The sequence below is a fragment of the Oryctolagus cuniculus genome, chromosome 18 (genome assembly GCF_964237555.1).
Source record: "Oryctolagus cuniculus chromosome 18, mOryCun1.1, whole genome shotgun sequence".
Lineage (NCBI taxonomy): Eukaryota > Metazoa > Chordata > Mammalia > Lagomorpha > Leporidae > Oryctolagus > Oryctolagus cuniculus.
The window spans coordinates 7,619,688-7,636,132 of NC_091449.1; the positions used below are offsets into that span (position 1 = coordinate 7,619,688).

General features: G+C 63.7%; 1 protein-coding gene across 10 annotated transcripts in view; it reads left to right on the plus strand.

The window, feature by feature from the left end:
* Nucleotides 1-16,445, plus strand: part of VRK3 (VRK serine/threonine kinase 3) — a 33,819-nt gene that overhangs the window by 4,205 nt on the left and 13,169 nt on the right. For 9 of the 10 annotated variants that reach the window (XR_011384175.1, XR_011384176.1, XM_070063036.1 and 6 more), the window contains exons 2-10: nt 290-429; nt 2,344-2,499; nt 3,590-3,784; nt 6,552-6,598; nt 8,749-8,815; nt 10,266-10,350; nt 10,583-10,688; nt 12,345-12,437; nt 15,256-15,388. Coding sequence is in view for 8 of the 10 variants with exons in the window: in XM_070063036.1 (XP_069919137.1) it covers nt 291-429; nt 2,344-2,499; nt 3,590-3,784; nt 6,552-6,598; nt 8,749-8,815; nt 10,266-10,350; nt 10,583-10,688; nt 12,345-12,437; nt 15,256-15,388 (1,021 nt within the window). In the remaining 2 variants the exon portion in view is untranslated. The remainder of the gene's footprint in view (nt 1-289; nt 430-2,343; nt 2,500-3,589; nt 3,785-6,551; nt 6,599-8,748; nt 8,816-10,265; nt 10,351-10,582; nt 10,689-12,344; nt 12,438-15,255; nt 15,389-16,445) is intronic. The other variant, XM_070063041.1, reaches the window with a different exon arrangement.

The window sequence follows — 16,445 nt, forward strand, 5'->3', positions numbered from 1 at the left end:
GGCTCAAGTGTTCGGGTCCCTGTTACCCACGTGGGAGACCCAGATTCAGTTCTGGGCTCCTGCGGGCCTGGGCCAGCCCTGGCTCTTGCACGCTGGGGAGTGAACCGGCGGATGGGAGATCTCCGCCTGTCTGTCTCCCTCCGCCTTTCAGATGAAATGCAGAGAAAGAAGTGGCCGCTGTGGCGAGCGTGTTTGGTTGTGCTGCCTTCCCCCGTCCACGGGTGCTTGGGTGTCAGCAGGGCTGGCCTGGTCCTCAGCTCCCGTCCCCTCCCCTGCTTCTGCCTTGCAGCATGATCTGCTTCTGTCCGGACTGTGGCCAGAGCATCGAGGCGTCGTTCAAATTCTGCCCCTACTGTGGGAAGGCCCTGCCCGCACAGGAGCGCGTGGAGTCCCGGGGCCGCGTCCGAGCTCGCGCGCCGGCCTCCCGAGGTAAGGGCCGGGCTTTGCCGGAGGGGCAGTGCGTGTGCGTGTTTGGGGAGGGGGACGGATGCCGATGCCTTCGCAGCCTGTCTGACCCTGCCCTGATGCGGGAGAAGTCCAGGGCTCAGGCCCCAGCAGCGCTGGGCACCTTCTCAGCCTTGCGGTGTTGAACACGGTACATTGACAGTTCACGCAGTTCCATCTCCAGCCCGACTCCTGCCCCGAACCCCAGATCCGCAGAGCAAACTGCCTGTTTCCCAGGCGTTAGACGTCCTGTGCCGTCTGGATCTGGGTGTGCCCAGCACTGAGCCCCTGGCATTCCTGCCCGCCCCGCCCCGCCCTCCCCCCTCCCCCGCTGCTCCCAGCTGCCCCCCCGCCCCGCAGAGACGCCCACACCCAGCAAAGGGCAGCTCCGCTTGGGGTTCTCGGGCCAGGCGTGGGGGTGGGCCTCGAGTCCCCCTCTCCCAGCCCCACACCGCCCACCTTCGGCACGGTGGTCGGCCCTCCCCACTAATCAGCGCAGAGCTAAGCCGCTCCCTGGCCCCCCATCCGCCTGCGCCCCGCGCCTGTGCCACTGCTTCTGTTACCCCTGCGGTCTTTGCGTTCAAGTCCAGAGCTCACTGCTCGGCTCGCCACCTTCCCCAAGAGGCCTCACCTGCTGGCCCTCCCCCACTGCCCTCCTCCGCCCTCCACACTCCGTGCTTGGGCCTCGGGGCCCTTGCACCTGCTGTCCCCGTCGAGTGGTGCTTCCCTCACTCGCCTGCACGTCCCACTGGCCTCGGGGTGGGGGGCCTTCACTGTTGACGGCAGAGAGCTGTGGAGGTTTCCTGTCCGGTGAGTGACACCATGTGAGCTGGTTTTGAACTGGCTGGAGGCCGCTGAGAGTCGACGCAAAGAGGACTCTTGGGTCCAGCAGCGTGGCAGAGCGGATGAAGGGCAAAGCCCCTGCGGTTCCGCCGCACAAAGCTGTCACTCAGAAAATAAGGAACGCCTTCTTTCATTAGAGGCTGAGGGACAGGAGAGTGGAGGGAGTCCACGGAAGTGGGGCGCAGTTAGAGAACGAGGTCACAGATGAGCCAGCGCTGTGGGGGCAGTGCCGGTCCTGCCTTCCCTGGTCCTGCTGGCCTGGAGCCTGAGCGGCACGGGAGGTGATCGTGGGTCTGGGACTCCCGGGTGGGCAGCTGGGCAGACGCACGGCTGCAGACGCAGACCCCGTCGTCCTCAGCCCCGGCCGTGCGCGGAAGGCGCGGACGTCTGCCTCGAGAGTTCCTAGCCGGGAGCTCGCGGTCGCTTGGGGCCGGGCTTGGGGCCGGGATTCTGGCCGGCCGAACACTTACTGTAGAGTGGCGAGGCGTGCGTGCCCTCCACACGGCTCCGCCCTGTGCAAGCAACCCTCCCTTGGGAAACGCCCTCAAAGGCAGATCTCCGAGAGCTCCCCCGTGAACCCCGGCCAGCACGCGCCCAGTCCGTGTGGAGCTAGGACAGAGCCAGCGGGAACGACGGGCTGCAGATCCGACCCGCAGACACCCAGCGCTCAGAGCTCCCGGAGGAGCGTGTTCACAAAGCGTGTTTAACGTGCTTAAATAAATAGAGTGTGCGAACAAGGCAGCAAGAACCATCAGGCAGGTTGGAGGGGAAGCTCTAGTGATTAGAGACGGAAACTTGGCAATGTACGGTCTAAGTGGCAGACTAGACCTAGCTAAGGGGAGAGTTAGTGAGCTGGAAGATAGACGGGAAAAAGTTACCCACAAGAGAGCACAGAGCGCCAGTGATGGGAGATGCCAGAGAGAGAGGCCAGACCGTGGGGGACGGTCACCGGGGAAAGCTGACCGGAGAGCAGGAGGTGGCTGGGGGGGGCTGGTGTGGCGCTGTGGGGGAAGGCCCTCGGGACTCCAGCCCGCCTTCGGTCCGCCTCTTCCCCAGGTTCGAGGAGAGAGCCGGGCTCCAGTCCTGAAGTCTCGCCCAAGAAAGTGAAATGGTCCAGCTCCATCGCCTCCCCCCACGCCTCCCTCTTGCTAGGCGGTGGCACTTCTGTGTCCGAAGATACCGAGAGCCCCTCTGAGAAAGAGAAAGCCAAAGGTGAGAGTCGGGCCGGTGCGAGCCGCAGGGCCAGGGCACGGCGGCCTGTGGGTCAGGGCTGCTCCAGGCCCTGCCCGCCATCCCCCACCCCACCTGGGCCTCCTCCCAGCGGCGTCCTGCTGCCCCTGCGCCTGCAGCCTGCTGTGCGGATGCTCTGGCCCCTGTGTTGGCTCTCTGCAATGCTGCATACGAAAGGGCGCTTTGGAGGGTTCTCAGTGGCTGACCTCGGCCTGGGGCACCTCGCTCCCTCCTCGGCCTGGCCCACTCCCCGTTTTCCAGCTCTGCCAGGCCTTGGTCCCTAGGAAGCCTCTCTGGGCGCTGCCGGCTGGCCCCAAGACGGCCTCGCTGTGCCCTCAGCCTGTGTCCGTCTGGCACCTCCAGCGCCTGCCGCGTCCTCTCTCAGTGCCTGTGTCGCTCTGGCCCCATTTTCTGGACTTGGCACAGTCGTGGGCAGGGACTGAGTGTGACTTGTCCAGGGCCCAGGACACGGGGCTGGAGGGTCCTGTCCCCGCGGAGCCTGGAGCCCCGGCCCCAGGGCCGCCCTTCGGCTCCTGTCGTCCTGCAGCATTCAGAGGCCTCTTGTGTGTCTCGGGGGCCAGGTGGGGGATGCAGCCTCGCCCGTGGCAGCGTCTGTCCCTGCCGTGGCCTGGCTGTCAGCCTGGAGGCCATCCGCGGGCAGGGCCTCCCCCACTTCTGGACCGTCTCAGTCCCACGCACTGGGCCGGGTCCCGCTGCAGGACTTTTTGTGGTGAATGGAATATCCTTCCTCTGCCTGACAAACTCCTACCCATCCAACAGAACCCAGCCCCAGGAGCCCTCCCTGACATGTGCAGACAGTCCCTTTCTCTCTCAGCCTTAGTCCCCATGTCCTCTTTGGAGACCAGGCTGTGTCCGGGTCAGACGTCCCCCGCAGCACAGGCACTCGGACAGAAGCGCCTAGCTCTGCCCCACGTCTGGCGACCCAGCCTTATCACACAAAGCACCTGACGCAACCAAGGTCCCAGGAAGTATTTGTTAAATGACTAAATGTGCAGCATCGTGAGTCTCTCCCTGATGTCACTTTTTCTTCACTGGGACCATCCCCCTGCAGGGTCTCGGAGCAGACCCCCAACCCCCAAAGGCAGCCCGCAGACGAGCAGGCAGAGCCCTCAGACCCTGAAGCGGAGCCGGGTGACCGCCTCGCTCGAGGCTTTACCCGCGGGGACGGTGCTGACGGACCAGAACGGGCAGAGCTGGAAGCTGGGAGCCCTGCAGACCAAGGACGCCCAGGGCATCCTCTATGAAGGTGTGCTGTCGGGAGCGGGGCAGGGCGGGGCGGGGATCCCCAGCCGCAGGACCGCCTCCTGAGGCACGGGGGTGGGGGGTGGGTGGGTGGATCCCCAGCCGCAGAACCGCCTCCTGGGGGACGGGGCGGGGGGGGGGGGAGCGGATCCCAGCCACAGAGCCCCTCTGGGGGACGGGAGGGGGCGGATCCCAGCTGCAGAACCGCCTCCTGGGGGACGGGGTGGGGGGGGCGGATCCCAGCCACAGGACCGCCTCCTGGGGAGGGGCGGATCCCAGCCGCGGAGCGCCTCCTGGGGGACGGGAGGGGGCGGATCCCAGAGGCAGAACCGCCTCCTGCGGGATGGGGCGGGGGGCGGATCCCCAGCCGCAGGACCGCCTCCTGAGGCAGGGTGGGGGGGCAGAGCGCCTCCTGGGGGATGGGGGGGGCGGATCCCAGCCACAGAACCGCCTCCTGGGGGGCAGGGGGTGGATCCCCAGCTGCATAACCGCCTCCTGGGGGGGCGGATCCCCAGCCGCAGAGCGCCTCCTGGGGCTGCGCCTTGCCCGAGGCCGGGTGTGCTGGGTGAGTGAGTGGGAGGAGGCGCTGGGAGCCACGGGGACTGCCGGTTGGAAGCCGCGTGTCCTGGGTGAAGCCCCTGCGCCTCCCCGGCACCGCCTGCTGCTGTCACGTGGCCTGCGGCCCCGTGGCCGTGCGCTGAGGAGGGCTGCTGTGGCCATGTCAGAGTGGGTCAGCTGTGGAGACCACACACCGAAGGCCGTGAAAATGTCTGACAGCGAGCAGGGCGGGCCTCCCACATGCGTCCACACGAGAGCGAGGGAGAGACTGGCTCGGGTCTCACTGTGGTTGGGGCGGCCGGGGTGCGGCTCCCACACGTGAGCCCAGCGTCCCAGGGCCTGCGTCTTCCTCCAGCAACAGCGAGGAGGCCCAGGTGGAGAGAGAGGGGAGGGAGGGCTTCAGCCGTCAGGTCAGACCTCGGGTGAGGGGGACGCCGTGTGTGAGGTCAGACCTCGGGTGAGGGGGACGCCGTGTGTGTGAGGTCAGACCTCGGGTGAGGGGGACGCCGTGCGTGAGGTCAGACCTCGGGTGAGGGGGACGCCGTGCGTGAGGTCAGACCTCAGGTGAGGGGGACGCCGCGTGTGTGAGGTCAGACCTCGGGTGAGGGGGACGCCGTGTGTGAGGTCAGACCTCGGGTGATGGGACGCCGTGTGTGAGGTCAGACCTCGGGTGAGGGGGAGCCGTGTGTGAGGTCAGACCTCAGGTGAGGGGGACGCCATGTGTGAGGTCAGACCTCGGGTGAGGGGGACTCTGTGCGTGAGGTCAGACCTCGGGTGAGGGGGACGCCATGCGTGAGGTCAGACCTCGGGTGAGGGGGACGCCGTGTGTGAGGTCAGACCTCGGGTGAGGGGGACGCCGTGTGTGTGAGGTCAGACCTCGGGTGAGGGGGACGCCGTGTGCGTGAGGTCAGACCTCGGGTGAGGGGGACGCCGTGTGTGAGGTCAGACCTCGGGTGAGGGGACGCCGTGTGTGAGGTCAGACCTCGGGTGAGGGGACGCCGTGCGTGAGGTCAGACCTCAGGTGAGGGGGACGCCGTGCGTGAGGTCAGACCTCGGGTGAGGGGGACGCCGTGTGTGAGGTCAGACCTCAGGTGAGGGGGAGCCGTGTGTGAGGTCAGACCTCGGGTGAGGGGGACGCCGTGTGCGTGAGGTCAGACCTCGGGTGAGGGGGACGCTGTGTGTGTGAGGTCAGACCTCGGGTGAGGGGACGCCGTGTGTGAGGTCAGACCTCAGGTGAGGGGGACGCCGCGTGTGAGGTCAGACCTCAGGTGAGGGGGAGCCGTGTGTGAGGTCAGACCTCGGGTGAGGGGGACGCCGCGTGTGAGGTCAGACCTCAGGTGAGGGGGACGCCGTGTGTGAGGTCAGACCTCGGGTGAGGGGGAGCCGTGTGTGAGGTCAGACCTCAGGTGAGGGGGACGCCGTGTGTGTGAAGAATTATCTGCCCGAGAGGGAGATCCACCTGCTGCTCCACTCCCAGTTGCTTGCAGCAGCCAGGGCTGGGCCGAGCCGACCCAGGAGCCCAGGGTTCCATTTAAGCCTCCCAGCGGGCGGTAGGGGCCCAGTGCTTAGGCCGTGCCTCCCTGCCTTCCCAGACACGCCAGCGGGAGCTGGATCGAGGCAGAGCAGCCAGGGCACCCACGTGGCTTCACTCTGGCTCAGGCTGTCTCGCAGGCACAGCGGACCCCGCCTGAGTGGCTCATTCGTCCCACAAGCAGGTCTTCAGGCAGCGCCTGCTGCGCGCTAGGCCCTGGTGCCTGTGCAGACGCGGTGGGGCGGGGAGCGGGGCTGGGGAGCCCTGCTGGCTCCGAGCTTGCAGTGGGGGTCGTGCTGCAGGTGGGTGGGGACACCCCGCGGCAGATCGCGCCGTCTTCTGCCAGTTTCCCTGGTCAGGAAGAGCGGTGGAGTTTTGTCTCCCTTCTACCTGACACGTCCCCGATTCCAGACTCCCGGGGGACAGCAGGTGCTCAGTGCTAACCCCTCGTCCGTGAGGAGAGCGCTCCCGAAACCCAGGCCCGGCCCTCGCAAGCAGAGCCGCCTCAGGGCTGCCGCACCAGCCCGCTGCCACCCTGCTGGCTTTGACAAACATGGAGAAGAGAAGAACCCCTCGGGAAGAGGAAGGGGCAGGTGTGCGAACCGGGGAGCAGATGCAGCTCTGACCGTGACCCTGACCTTCCTGCAGGCTCATACCCATGCTCTCCTCTGTTCCTCCACAGCTGAGCCTTCCCCGAGTACCCAGAAATACCGGTTCTCGCTCAAATTGGTGAGTGCCCGGTTGGGGGAGTCTGAGCTCCTCTGAGGGCGGGGCGGGCTCCCGGTTCTTCCTCTGCCCTGCGTCTGCGCTGCTGCTGCCTGGGCAGGTGCCTCCCCTCTCAGCTCTGTGCGCCTCTGAGAGATGCAGCCAGTAATACCACGTGCGTGCGGCCCTGCCCACCACTGCCTGCCCGCGTCAGCACGGACTTCACCGAGCACCCCTGGGTGCTGGGGCCTCCACACTGATGATTACTGATGATGTGGCCATCAGTGCAAGGTCAGCAGGCGGGGAACGTGCTCGGGTGACCAGCAGGGAGGATCAGCAGAGGGAGCAGGAAGACGGGCCGTTAGCAGAGGACGTGCGTCGCAGGAGGGCAGCGTCCTGCTCTGTGGCCGCATCCAGGGTGCTGGGATTATGGGTGTCTTATTTTTCTCTCTTCCTTTATCGGGACTGTCTCACTCCCTAGAGAACTAGGGACAGCCCAGCTGGACAGCCCAGAGAGCCAGGGACAACTCAGCTGGACAGCCCAGAGAACCAGGGAACGCCCAGCTGGACAGCCCAGAGAACTGGGGACAACTCAACTGGACAGCCCAGAGAACCAGGGACAGCCCAGCTGGACAGCCCAGAAAACCAGCGACTGCCCAGCCCGTCTCAGCTCGGTCCTGGATGGGGCCGGGGAGTGGTTTGGAGCCTGGGCTCGGAGCCAGGCTCCCAGTGGCAGGTCGCACCTGCTGTCACAGGCCCATTACGTGCCCAGCAGCAGGCCAGGAGTTTCACAAGCACCCCCCCCCCTTTTTTTTTAAGATTTATTTATTCGAAAGACAGAGTTACAGAGAGAGGTAGAGACATAGAGAGAGCTCTTCCATCCGCTGGTTCACTCCCCTGATGGCCGCAACGGCTGGAGCTGTGCCGATCCGAAGCCAGGAGTCAGGAGCCTCCTCTAGGTCTCCCACGTGGGTGCAGGGCACAAGGACTTGGCCATCTTCTACTGCTTTCCCAGGCCAGAGCAGAGAGCTGGATCAGAAGAGGACCAGCCGGGACTCGAACCAGCACCCATATGGGATGCTGGTGCTTCAGGCCAGGGCATTAACCCGCTGCGCCACAGCGCCGGCCCCACCACTTTGGTTTTTAAAAATGTTCATTTCTATTTATTTGAGAGGCAGAGAGAGAAAGGAAGAGAGGACTGCCCCGTTGGCAGTTTACCCTCAGATAACTGCAGCCGCCAGGCCAGATCAGGAGAGGAGCTCGTCCTGCTCGCCCACGTGGCTGGCAGGGATCCGAGTACTGAGCCTGCTCTGCTGTCCCCCAGGGTCACGTTAGCAGGAAGACGGACTCGCTGGCAGAACCAGGACTTGAACGCAGGCCCTGTGACGTGAGATGTGGCGTCAGGGGGCAGCCCAGGGCCAGCAGCACACAAGGTGCTCTGTTGACCGCCTTGTCCCGGTGCCCAGGGCATATCAGGGGCTGTGCAGAACGAGCCGATGAGGAGCGCGTGGCAGGGCCGGGTGGAGTGTGCACCTAAGGAGACGCCTGCACAGCTGTGTTCGCGATAACTGGTTTAACTGCCGCTTTTTAAAAAGACTTCGTGTTAGTGATGGCTCCAGGAGATAATGTCCTGCTGCTTTCTCACTTGAACATCTGGGCAGTGGCCCAGGGCTGCGAAGGAGCCCAGTTTCCTTCTGTCTTGTTGCTGTCTACCGCGACTCACAGCCTCCATCTCTTAGGCTGAGACAGCTGCTACAGCTCCCACCATCACATCTGCGTTCCAGGCAAAAGGAACAGGAGAAGAGGAAAGGCCTGCCCCAGCCTTTTAAGGGTAGAAGCTGAAAGTTGACCCACATTTCTCCTGCTCACGTCCCGTTGGCCAGAGTGTGGTCATGTGGTCATTCCTTACTGCAAAGGAGGCTGGGAAGTGTAGTTTTTAACTGAAGGCTGCACGTCCAGGGACAGTTTGCAGGTCTTAACGTCCCAGAAAAGGAGCCTGGGTGCTGGGAGCTGTGCTCACGGGCAGCGCCCTCGGGAGTTTGGCTCAGGCGCTGAGGACGTGAGGAGCAGCCTGGTCAGGGTTGCCATTAAGTTGGGTAGTGACTGCCAGAGGTGAGCTTGAGTCCCTCGTCTGAGACGGTCCCTGAGATAGCCCTCTGCCCCCCCCCCGCCAGGACGCCAAGGATGGACGCTTGTTCAACGAGCAGCACTTCTTCCAGCGGGCCGCCAAGCCTGTGCAAGGTACTCCGGGGGCGTGGCTGCAGCTCCCGGCAGTGTGGGGAGGCCCACGGTGTCGTCCTGCGTGCCCACCGCCTCGCTCCTGTCACCCCTCGGGCTCAGGCGCTCAGCGCGGGCGGCGGGTGCCAAACCTGGCTCATGCCGTCTCAGGGGCAAGCATTCGGCATTTAGGCACACTGCAAGCTGGTTGACTTTTTTGTTTAAAAAAAGATTTATTTATTCATTTATTTGAAAGTCAGAGTTACAGAGAGGAGAGGCAGAGAGAGAGAGAGAGAGAGATCTTCCATCTGATGGTTCATTCCACAATTGGCCACAATGCCCAGAGCTGTGCTGATCCAAAGCCAGGAGCCAGGAGCTTCTTCTGGGTCTCCCACGTGGGTGCAGGGGCCCAAGGACCTGGGCCATCTTCCGCTGCTTTCCCAGGCCACAGCAGAGAGCTGGATCGGAAGTGGAGCAGCCGGACTCCAACTGGCGCCCATATGGGATGCCGGCACTGCAGACGGCGGCTTTACCCACTGCGCCACAGTGCCAGCCCTGATTGTTTTTTTAAAGATTTATTTTATTTATTTGAAAGGCACAAAGTATCGGGGGTGGGGGAAGAGACAAGGAGATCTTCCCTCTGCTAGTTTACTCCCCAAAATGATCACAACAGCTGGGGCCGGGCCAGGCCAAAGCAGGAGCCTAGAACTCTGTCTGGGCCTCCAACGTGGGTGCAGGGGCCCATGTACTCAGACCCTGTTCTGCCGCCTTCCCAGGTTCATTAGCAGGGAGCTGGCTCAGAAGCGGCCCAGCCAGGACTCGAACTGGTGCGCGTATGGGATGCTGGTGTCGCAGGCAGCGGCTTACACTGCGCCACGGTGCCGGCCCCTGGGAGCTGGTAGTTACACACAGCCATGAGTAAAGATGACGTAAACCTGCACTCCGGTGTGTCATACTCAGAACAAAAGTACAGGCTCACGGGGTGTCCTTTCCTGATTCCCGCGCCTCCTCTTCCCTGCCCTGGCTGCTGCCGCGCCTGCGGAGAGAGCACTGGCTTAGTGGGGCTGCCGCCGCCTCTTCCCTGCCACCTCCAGGCAGTCGGGGGCGCATGTATACCACAGAACCCTGGCGGCCAGCCGGGCAGCTGTCCCCCCTCACCGCGGCCCTGGGAGATGGGGCATGTCTGGTGGCACCACGGCCCGCTGGGCCCTTGGTTGGCCCTTGTCAGCTGTGCTGACAAACTCCTGTTCCCCCCGCTCGCTGCAGACTGTGTACACAGAAGCCATCTTGTGTCACCCTCAGACGCATGTGGGCCACCTTCACCCACCCTGCTCCACCCCTCCTGCTGTCACCCACCCACCCACCCGCAGAGATGTCGTCTCCAGCCAGGAGACTCGGTCGGTGTGGGCTGGGCCATTGTTCCCGTGGGCCTGAAGCCAGGTGGTCTGTAACCTCGAGCCCCTGCCTCCCACAGTGAACAAGTGGAAGAAGCTGAGCTCAAACCCCCTCCTGGCCATCCCCACCTGTGTGGGTTTTGGCATTCACCAGGACAAGTACAGGTGAGCCACCTCCCCTGCCACTTCTGGCCCTCACCTGTCCAGGGGACCCAGGAGCCGAGGGCCACTCAGTCGCTTGCCTGCTCCCTGCAGAGTTGAGCCAGGCTTGTGCCCAGCTGGTCAGAACCCTGTTCTCCCTCGGGGCCGGGGCCTGCAGCCCCCAGCCAGAGTCCACCTACGTGCCCACACCCGTCACCTCTGGGTCTGCCACCTCCGGGGCGCTGATGTCTTCCAGGTTCTTGGTGTTTCCCATCCTGGGGAGGAGCCTGCAGTGGGCCCTGGACCACACCCCAAAGCATGTGCTGTCTGAGAGATGTGTCCTGCAGGTGGCCTGCAGACTGGTATGTACCGAGAACTGGTCCTGGGGTGGGGAACTGTGGCTTCCATGATGCCTCCGGCCCCCCACTCTGGGGCCTGGCACCAGCGCCCTGACGCAGGCAGGTGGTGGGAGAGGCAGGTGTGCTGTCACGGGGGCTCTCGCAGGAAGGACCCCGGCCTCCAGCTGAGGGCTGGAGTGGGCTTCCTGGCAGAGGTCGTCTCTAAGCCGGTGCACACGAGATGAGTGGGAAATAGCAGGGGTCTGAGGGCGTGGGGGCGGAGAGCGTTCCGGCCAAGGAGGCTGCTGTGGGAGAGAGCGTGAGGCACCTGTTCGTTAGCATTCATCAGACGGCCCGGGCCCGGTGTTCACGTCTTGGAGCTCACAGTCTGGTCGGGAGGAGCGCTCGGAAGCAGTGGTGCAGGCTGGGACAGGTGCTCCACGTGGAGGCGTGCCCGCACTGAGATGGGCAGCAGGGGCCCTGTTTAAACTGCCGGGGTAGTGAGGTGCTGCCTGGGCCATGAGGGTCTTCCTGACGGTGGCGTGACCAAGGGTGGAGTGGAGAGGCCAGCAGCAGCCAGGTCACATGGCCTTGACCACCAGTCTGCGGAGCTGGAGGTCTGTCCTGAGGGTGCGCAGGAGCCCTGGGCGGACAGGGAGCGGGGGAAGGGCAGGGTCAGCTGCTGGTGCAGGAGCCCTGGGGAGGTGTGGGGTGAAGTGGGGCAGGTGAAGAGCCCCTGGGGTGGTGTGGGGGTGAACTGGGGCAGGTGCATTAGCCCCTGGGGAGGTGAGGGGTGAACTGGGGCAGGTGAGGAGCCCTGGGGAGGTGAGGGGTGAGCTGGGGCAGGTGCAGGAGCCCCTGGGGAGGTGAGGGGTGAACTGGGGCAGGTGAGGAGCCCTGGGGTGGTGTGGGGTGAACTGGGGCAGGTGAGGAGCCCTGGGGAGGTGAGGGGTGAGCTGGGGCAGGTGCAGGAGCCCCTGGGGAGGTGAGGGGTGAACTGGGGCAGGTGAGGAGCCCTGGGGAGGTAAGGGGTGAGCTGGGGCAGGTGCAGGAGCCCCTGGGGAGGTGAGGGGTGAACTGGGGCAGATGAGAAGGCCTGGGGAGGTGAGGGGTGAACTGGGGCAGGTGAGGAGCCCTGGGGTGGTGTGGGGTGAACTGGGGCAGGTGAGGAGCCCTGGGGAGGTAAGGGGTGAGCTGGGGCAGGTGCAGGAGCCCCTGGGGAGGTGAGGGGTGAACTGGGGCAGATGAGAAGGCCTGGGGAGGTGAGGGGTGAACTGGGGCAGGTGAGGAGCCCTGGGGAGGTGAGGGGTGAGCTGGGGCAGGTGAGGAGCCCTGGGGAGGTGAGGGGTGAGCTGGGGCAGGTGGAGACTGAGGCTGCCCCTGGGAGCGGAGGTGGCCCCCAGGAGCTTCTCAAAGTAGAGCAGGTGGAACCTGGTGGCCAGTGGAGCCTGGGGTCTGGGACGGGGGTGGAGGGGTATAATCAGGACGTGACTACACCTGGACAGCGCACCAGGTGACCGGGGGCTGGAGGTAGAAGCTGTCCGCCCGCGCTCTTGGGGAGTGAGGGTCCTCCCTGCTCCTGGGCCGTTGGCGCAGAGGAGCCCCGGGCTGGCAGCGGAGCCCCCCAGCTGGCTGTGGTTGAGCCCAGCGCTCAGCGTGCCTGCTGCCTTCCCCTCCCAGCTCGACGCCCTGGAGTTCCTCCACGAGAATGAGTATGTTCACGGCAACGTGACAGCTGCGAGCGTCTTCGTGAGCCCAGACGACCTGAGCCAGGTGAGAGCCGTCCTCCTCCAGCTCCGGGCTCTGGGCTCGGGGTCCCATCTGTCCCCAAACCGCCACTTACAGTGCTTGTTGAGACAAAGGATCGGTGTGCGTCGTGGCCCAGGCGCTCCTTTGAGTAATTCAGGAGAGTCGGGCGACTTGCCGGCAACACGGGCGAAGGATCGGCACAGCGGCTCCTTAAGTACCTGAGAAGGCGCCCGACCTCCCTACTTTAACCTGAAAACCAAATCAAAATGTTTTCTCCCTTTTGATGGGCAAATGAATTTATTCTCCATGTAATTTCAGTTCAATCTTAATGTATCTGCTTTTTGATGTATCAGGTTTTGTTTTTTGTTTTTTTTTTTTAAGATTTATTTATTTATTTGAAGGAGTGGGAGAGAGCGAGTAAGAGAGAGGTCCTCCATCCACTGGTCACTCCCCACATGGGCACAACGTGCAGAGCTGAGCCAGGCTGACGCCAGGAGCTCCATCTGGGTCTCCCACATGGAAGCAGGCCCCAGTCCTTGGCCCATCTGGGTCTCCCACGTGGGAGCAGGCCCCAGTCCTTGGCCCATCTGCTGCTTTCCCAGGCCATAAGCAGGGAGCTGGTTCAGAAGTGGAGCAGCCGGGACTCAAAGTGGTGCCCGTACAGGATGCCAGCACTGCAGGCGGCGGCTTCACCTACTGCGCTACAGCACTGGCCCCCAGCTCCTGTAGGGAGCTGTCACACCCCTGCAGTCCCAGGATGGTGTGAGATGCCTGTAGGATGCCCCCCCTCTCACACCCCTGCAGTCCCAGGACTGTGTGAGATGCCTTTAGGACTCCCCCCACCACTCCTCCTGTAGGGAGCTGTCACACCCCTGCAGTCCCAGGACTGTGTGAGATGCCTGGAGATGTTCTGGTCACACCCCTGCAGTCCCAGGACTGTGAGATGCTGGGAGATGTTCTGGCCACACCCCTGCAGTCCCAGGACTGTGAGATGCCGGGAGATGTCCTGGCAGCAGTAAAACAGGAAATGCCTGAGGTTCCTACTGCCGCAGGGCAGGACGCTGCCTAAGTAGCATTTTTGAGTGATTTGTCAATACTCTTTGAGCTGCAAATGACAAATCTGGTTTAGCAAAAAAGGGGGTGGGTGTGCCACTCGCTGGTCTGGTCTGTGAAGTGCAGAGTGCAGGGCTCCACTGCCCTCCGGCTCGGCTGGGCCAGGCGCTCGGCCCTGGCGCTGGGGGCGGCTCTTCCCGCTTCCACACTGCTCGTCGTCTGGCAGACTTTCCCCAGGCGGTCACATGGCCACCAGAAGATCAGGCCTACGTCCCCATAGCTGGGCCGTCCTAGTAGGGGCAGAGCCGGTGAGCCCCTGTGAACCGCTGGGGAGGGCAGTCCTGGGGAAGACCCTGGAGCTATGGGTTAGTCAGGGTGCCCCAGAGAAACAGAGCCAACAGGGAGTGTGCGTGTGTGTGTGTGCATACGTGTCACATGTGTTTCCTCTGTGTGTGCATGTGTCATGTATGTGTGTGCGTCTCTGTATACGTTTGAATGTGTGTTGTGTGCATGTTTGCATGTGTGGTTTGTGCTTGTGTCGTGTTTATGCGCGTGCGTCTCTCGTGTGTGTGTATGTGTGGAGGTGTGTGTGTTACGTGCATGTGTGCATCTGTGTTGTGTGTGGAGAGACTGTAATGGAGGCTGATGCTCTCAGCTGGCCCAGGAGAGCTGATGGTGTCGCTTCCAGTGCAGAGGCAGCGGGCGTGGGCCAGAAGGAACAGCGTTTCTGTCTGTGAACCCTGGTGCGGTCGGGCAGGAGCCGCTCTGTCACAGCTTCCCCACAGTCCTCAGGGGCGCGGTCTGCGGTTCAGACACTCTGCCCAGGAACAACCCGGCGGCACACCCCAGCGTGTGAGCGCCCGGGCCAGGCAGGCTGCACCTAGAGTCGCCAGCGCAGAGAAAGCGACAAGAAGCAAGGGGAGCGGCGGCGGAGGCTGCTGTCCGGCAGTCGCCTGCTGTCCCGAGCACTGGCGCAGGGCTCCTTGCTGCTTGTTTACATCAAACTTCCCCAAGCCTCGTAGCCGCCGTTAGTGGGGGGGCCGGGCCGAACCAGAGACGTCCGTGACTGCCCAAGGTTGCGCAGCTACCAGGGGGCTGAGCTGGTCTGAACTCGGCTGCTGCGCTCCAGTTAGTGCCGGAGGGACGCACGTCCGTCCTGCTGGTCAAGCTGCCCTTGGGAATCCCACCCCACCCCGCATCTGGCGAGGTTCAGCCCCCAGCTTCCTGCTGATGCAGATCCGGGAGGCAACAGGTGAGGGGCCCAGTGGCTGGGACCCTGCTGCCCGCGTAGGAGACCTCGACGGGGCCCTGCCGCCCGCGTGGGCGACCTCGACGGCGACCTGGCTCCCAGCTTCAGCCTGACCCAGCCCCCGCTGTTGCAGGCATTTGGGGAGTGACCCAGTGAGGGGAACTCTGTCTCTCAAATAAATAAAAATTAATAAGAGCTGTTTAAACATGCAAAAAAGCTGAGTGCCTGATAGCAGGTACTGTGTGCTCCCTCTTTACAGAGCAAGGGCCCCGCCCTCCGCAGGGCCTGCCGTTTGAAGGGTGAGGATTTGGGATGATGTGTGACTTACTCACAGTTGCCTTAGGGCAGTGGGGCGGGGGGCTGGGGGCTGGGGGGATGTGGGTAGTTGGTTTGGGCACTTCTCACCTCTCCATACTGTTTGGCACTTGTGCTCTGAGCGCGACGTAGTTGTGTGAGTTAAACACGCTGTCGATATTGACTGGTGGATTCACACCTGCAGTCTTACCCACTGGTCTGTGTGGCTCTTCCCCGTGTGCACAGGTGACCCTGGGGGGCTACGGCTTCACCTACCGCTACCGCCCAGGGGGCAGACACGTGGCCTACGTGGAGGGCAGCAGGAGTCCGCACGAGGGGGACCTCGAGTTCATCAGCATGGACCTGCACAGGGGCTGTGGTAAGGGGACCATGGAGACCGGCCTCGCACAGGGGCTCTGAGGGTCCCGGCCAAGGTGGCGGAGCTCCAATGGAGAGGCTCCCCGAGGGCAGTGTGGGTGTGGGGTTCAGCACTACCACAGCAGGAAGCTGGCACTGGGATGGCCTTCACAGTGTGGCGTGGCCTTGGGAGCGTCCCCAGAGGGGCGGCTGAGGACAGTTGTGAGCCACGTGCGGAGTGAGGGAGTGGGCCCAGGCCAGGGCCGTGTCCCAGGCGTTAGCAGCCGGAGTCCTAGGACAGCGTGGTGCGTGGAAGGGAAAGGTGGCCCAGGTGGGTTCCTTGAGCCCTGCTTGGTTGTTTACTAAGAGTTGTTTATTTATTTGAAAGGCAGATTACATAGCTAGAGAAAAAGATCTTCCATCTGCTGGTTCACTCTCCAGGTGGCCAACATCAGTAGCCAGGAATTCATCTGGGTCTCCCTTGTGGGTGGCGGGACCCCCAGCACGTGGGCCACCTGCTGCTGCCTTCCCAGGTGCGTAGGCAGAGAGCCGGATCGGAAGCGCAGTGACTGGGCCATGAGCAAGCCTGATGGGCTGCGGTGTAACCCACTCCGCACGATGCGGGCCCCAAGCCCTGCTTCTTCAGATCTTGTATCGTGGCCGTCTGTGTGCTGCCCGTGTCCTCGACCGTGCTGAGCGCCCCGGGGCAGGGAGAGGAGCTCTGCACCCGCGTCTGGCGGCAGAGGTTGGCACAGTCGGCGCTCAGTGTTCGCAGAGGGTTTGCACGTGTCTGAGCCACACGACAGGAGGTGTAAGGAAGAGAAAGCCGCAGTCTCCCTTTTGCTCCCCTGAGGCTGGGCTCCGTCCCCACCCTGGACTCCCCGTGCTCGTCCCGTCTGGCCTGTGGCTCAGACTCCTGCACCGTGGCTGTTCCCCTGCCAGACTGTCCAGGGCTGGGACCCAGGCAGACCCGTGTCTGGGCTTTCAGGATGTGAAGTGGGGCCTGCACAGGGATTCACTGACTGCAAGAACAGAAGCTGAGATGAGCGAGCGAGCAGGTGAAGGCCTGAGTGAGCGAG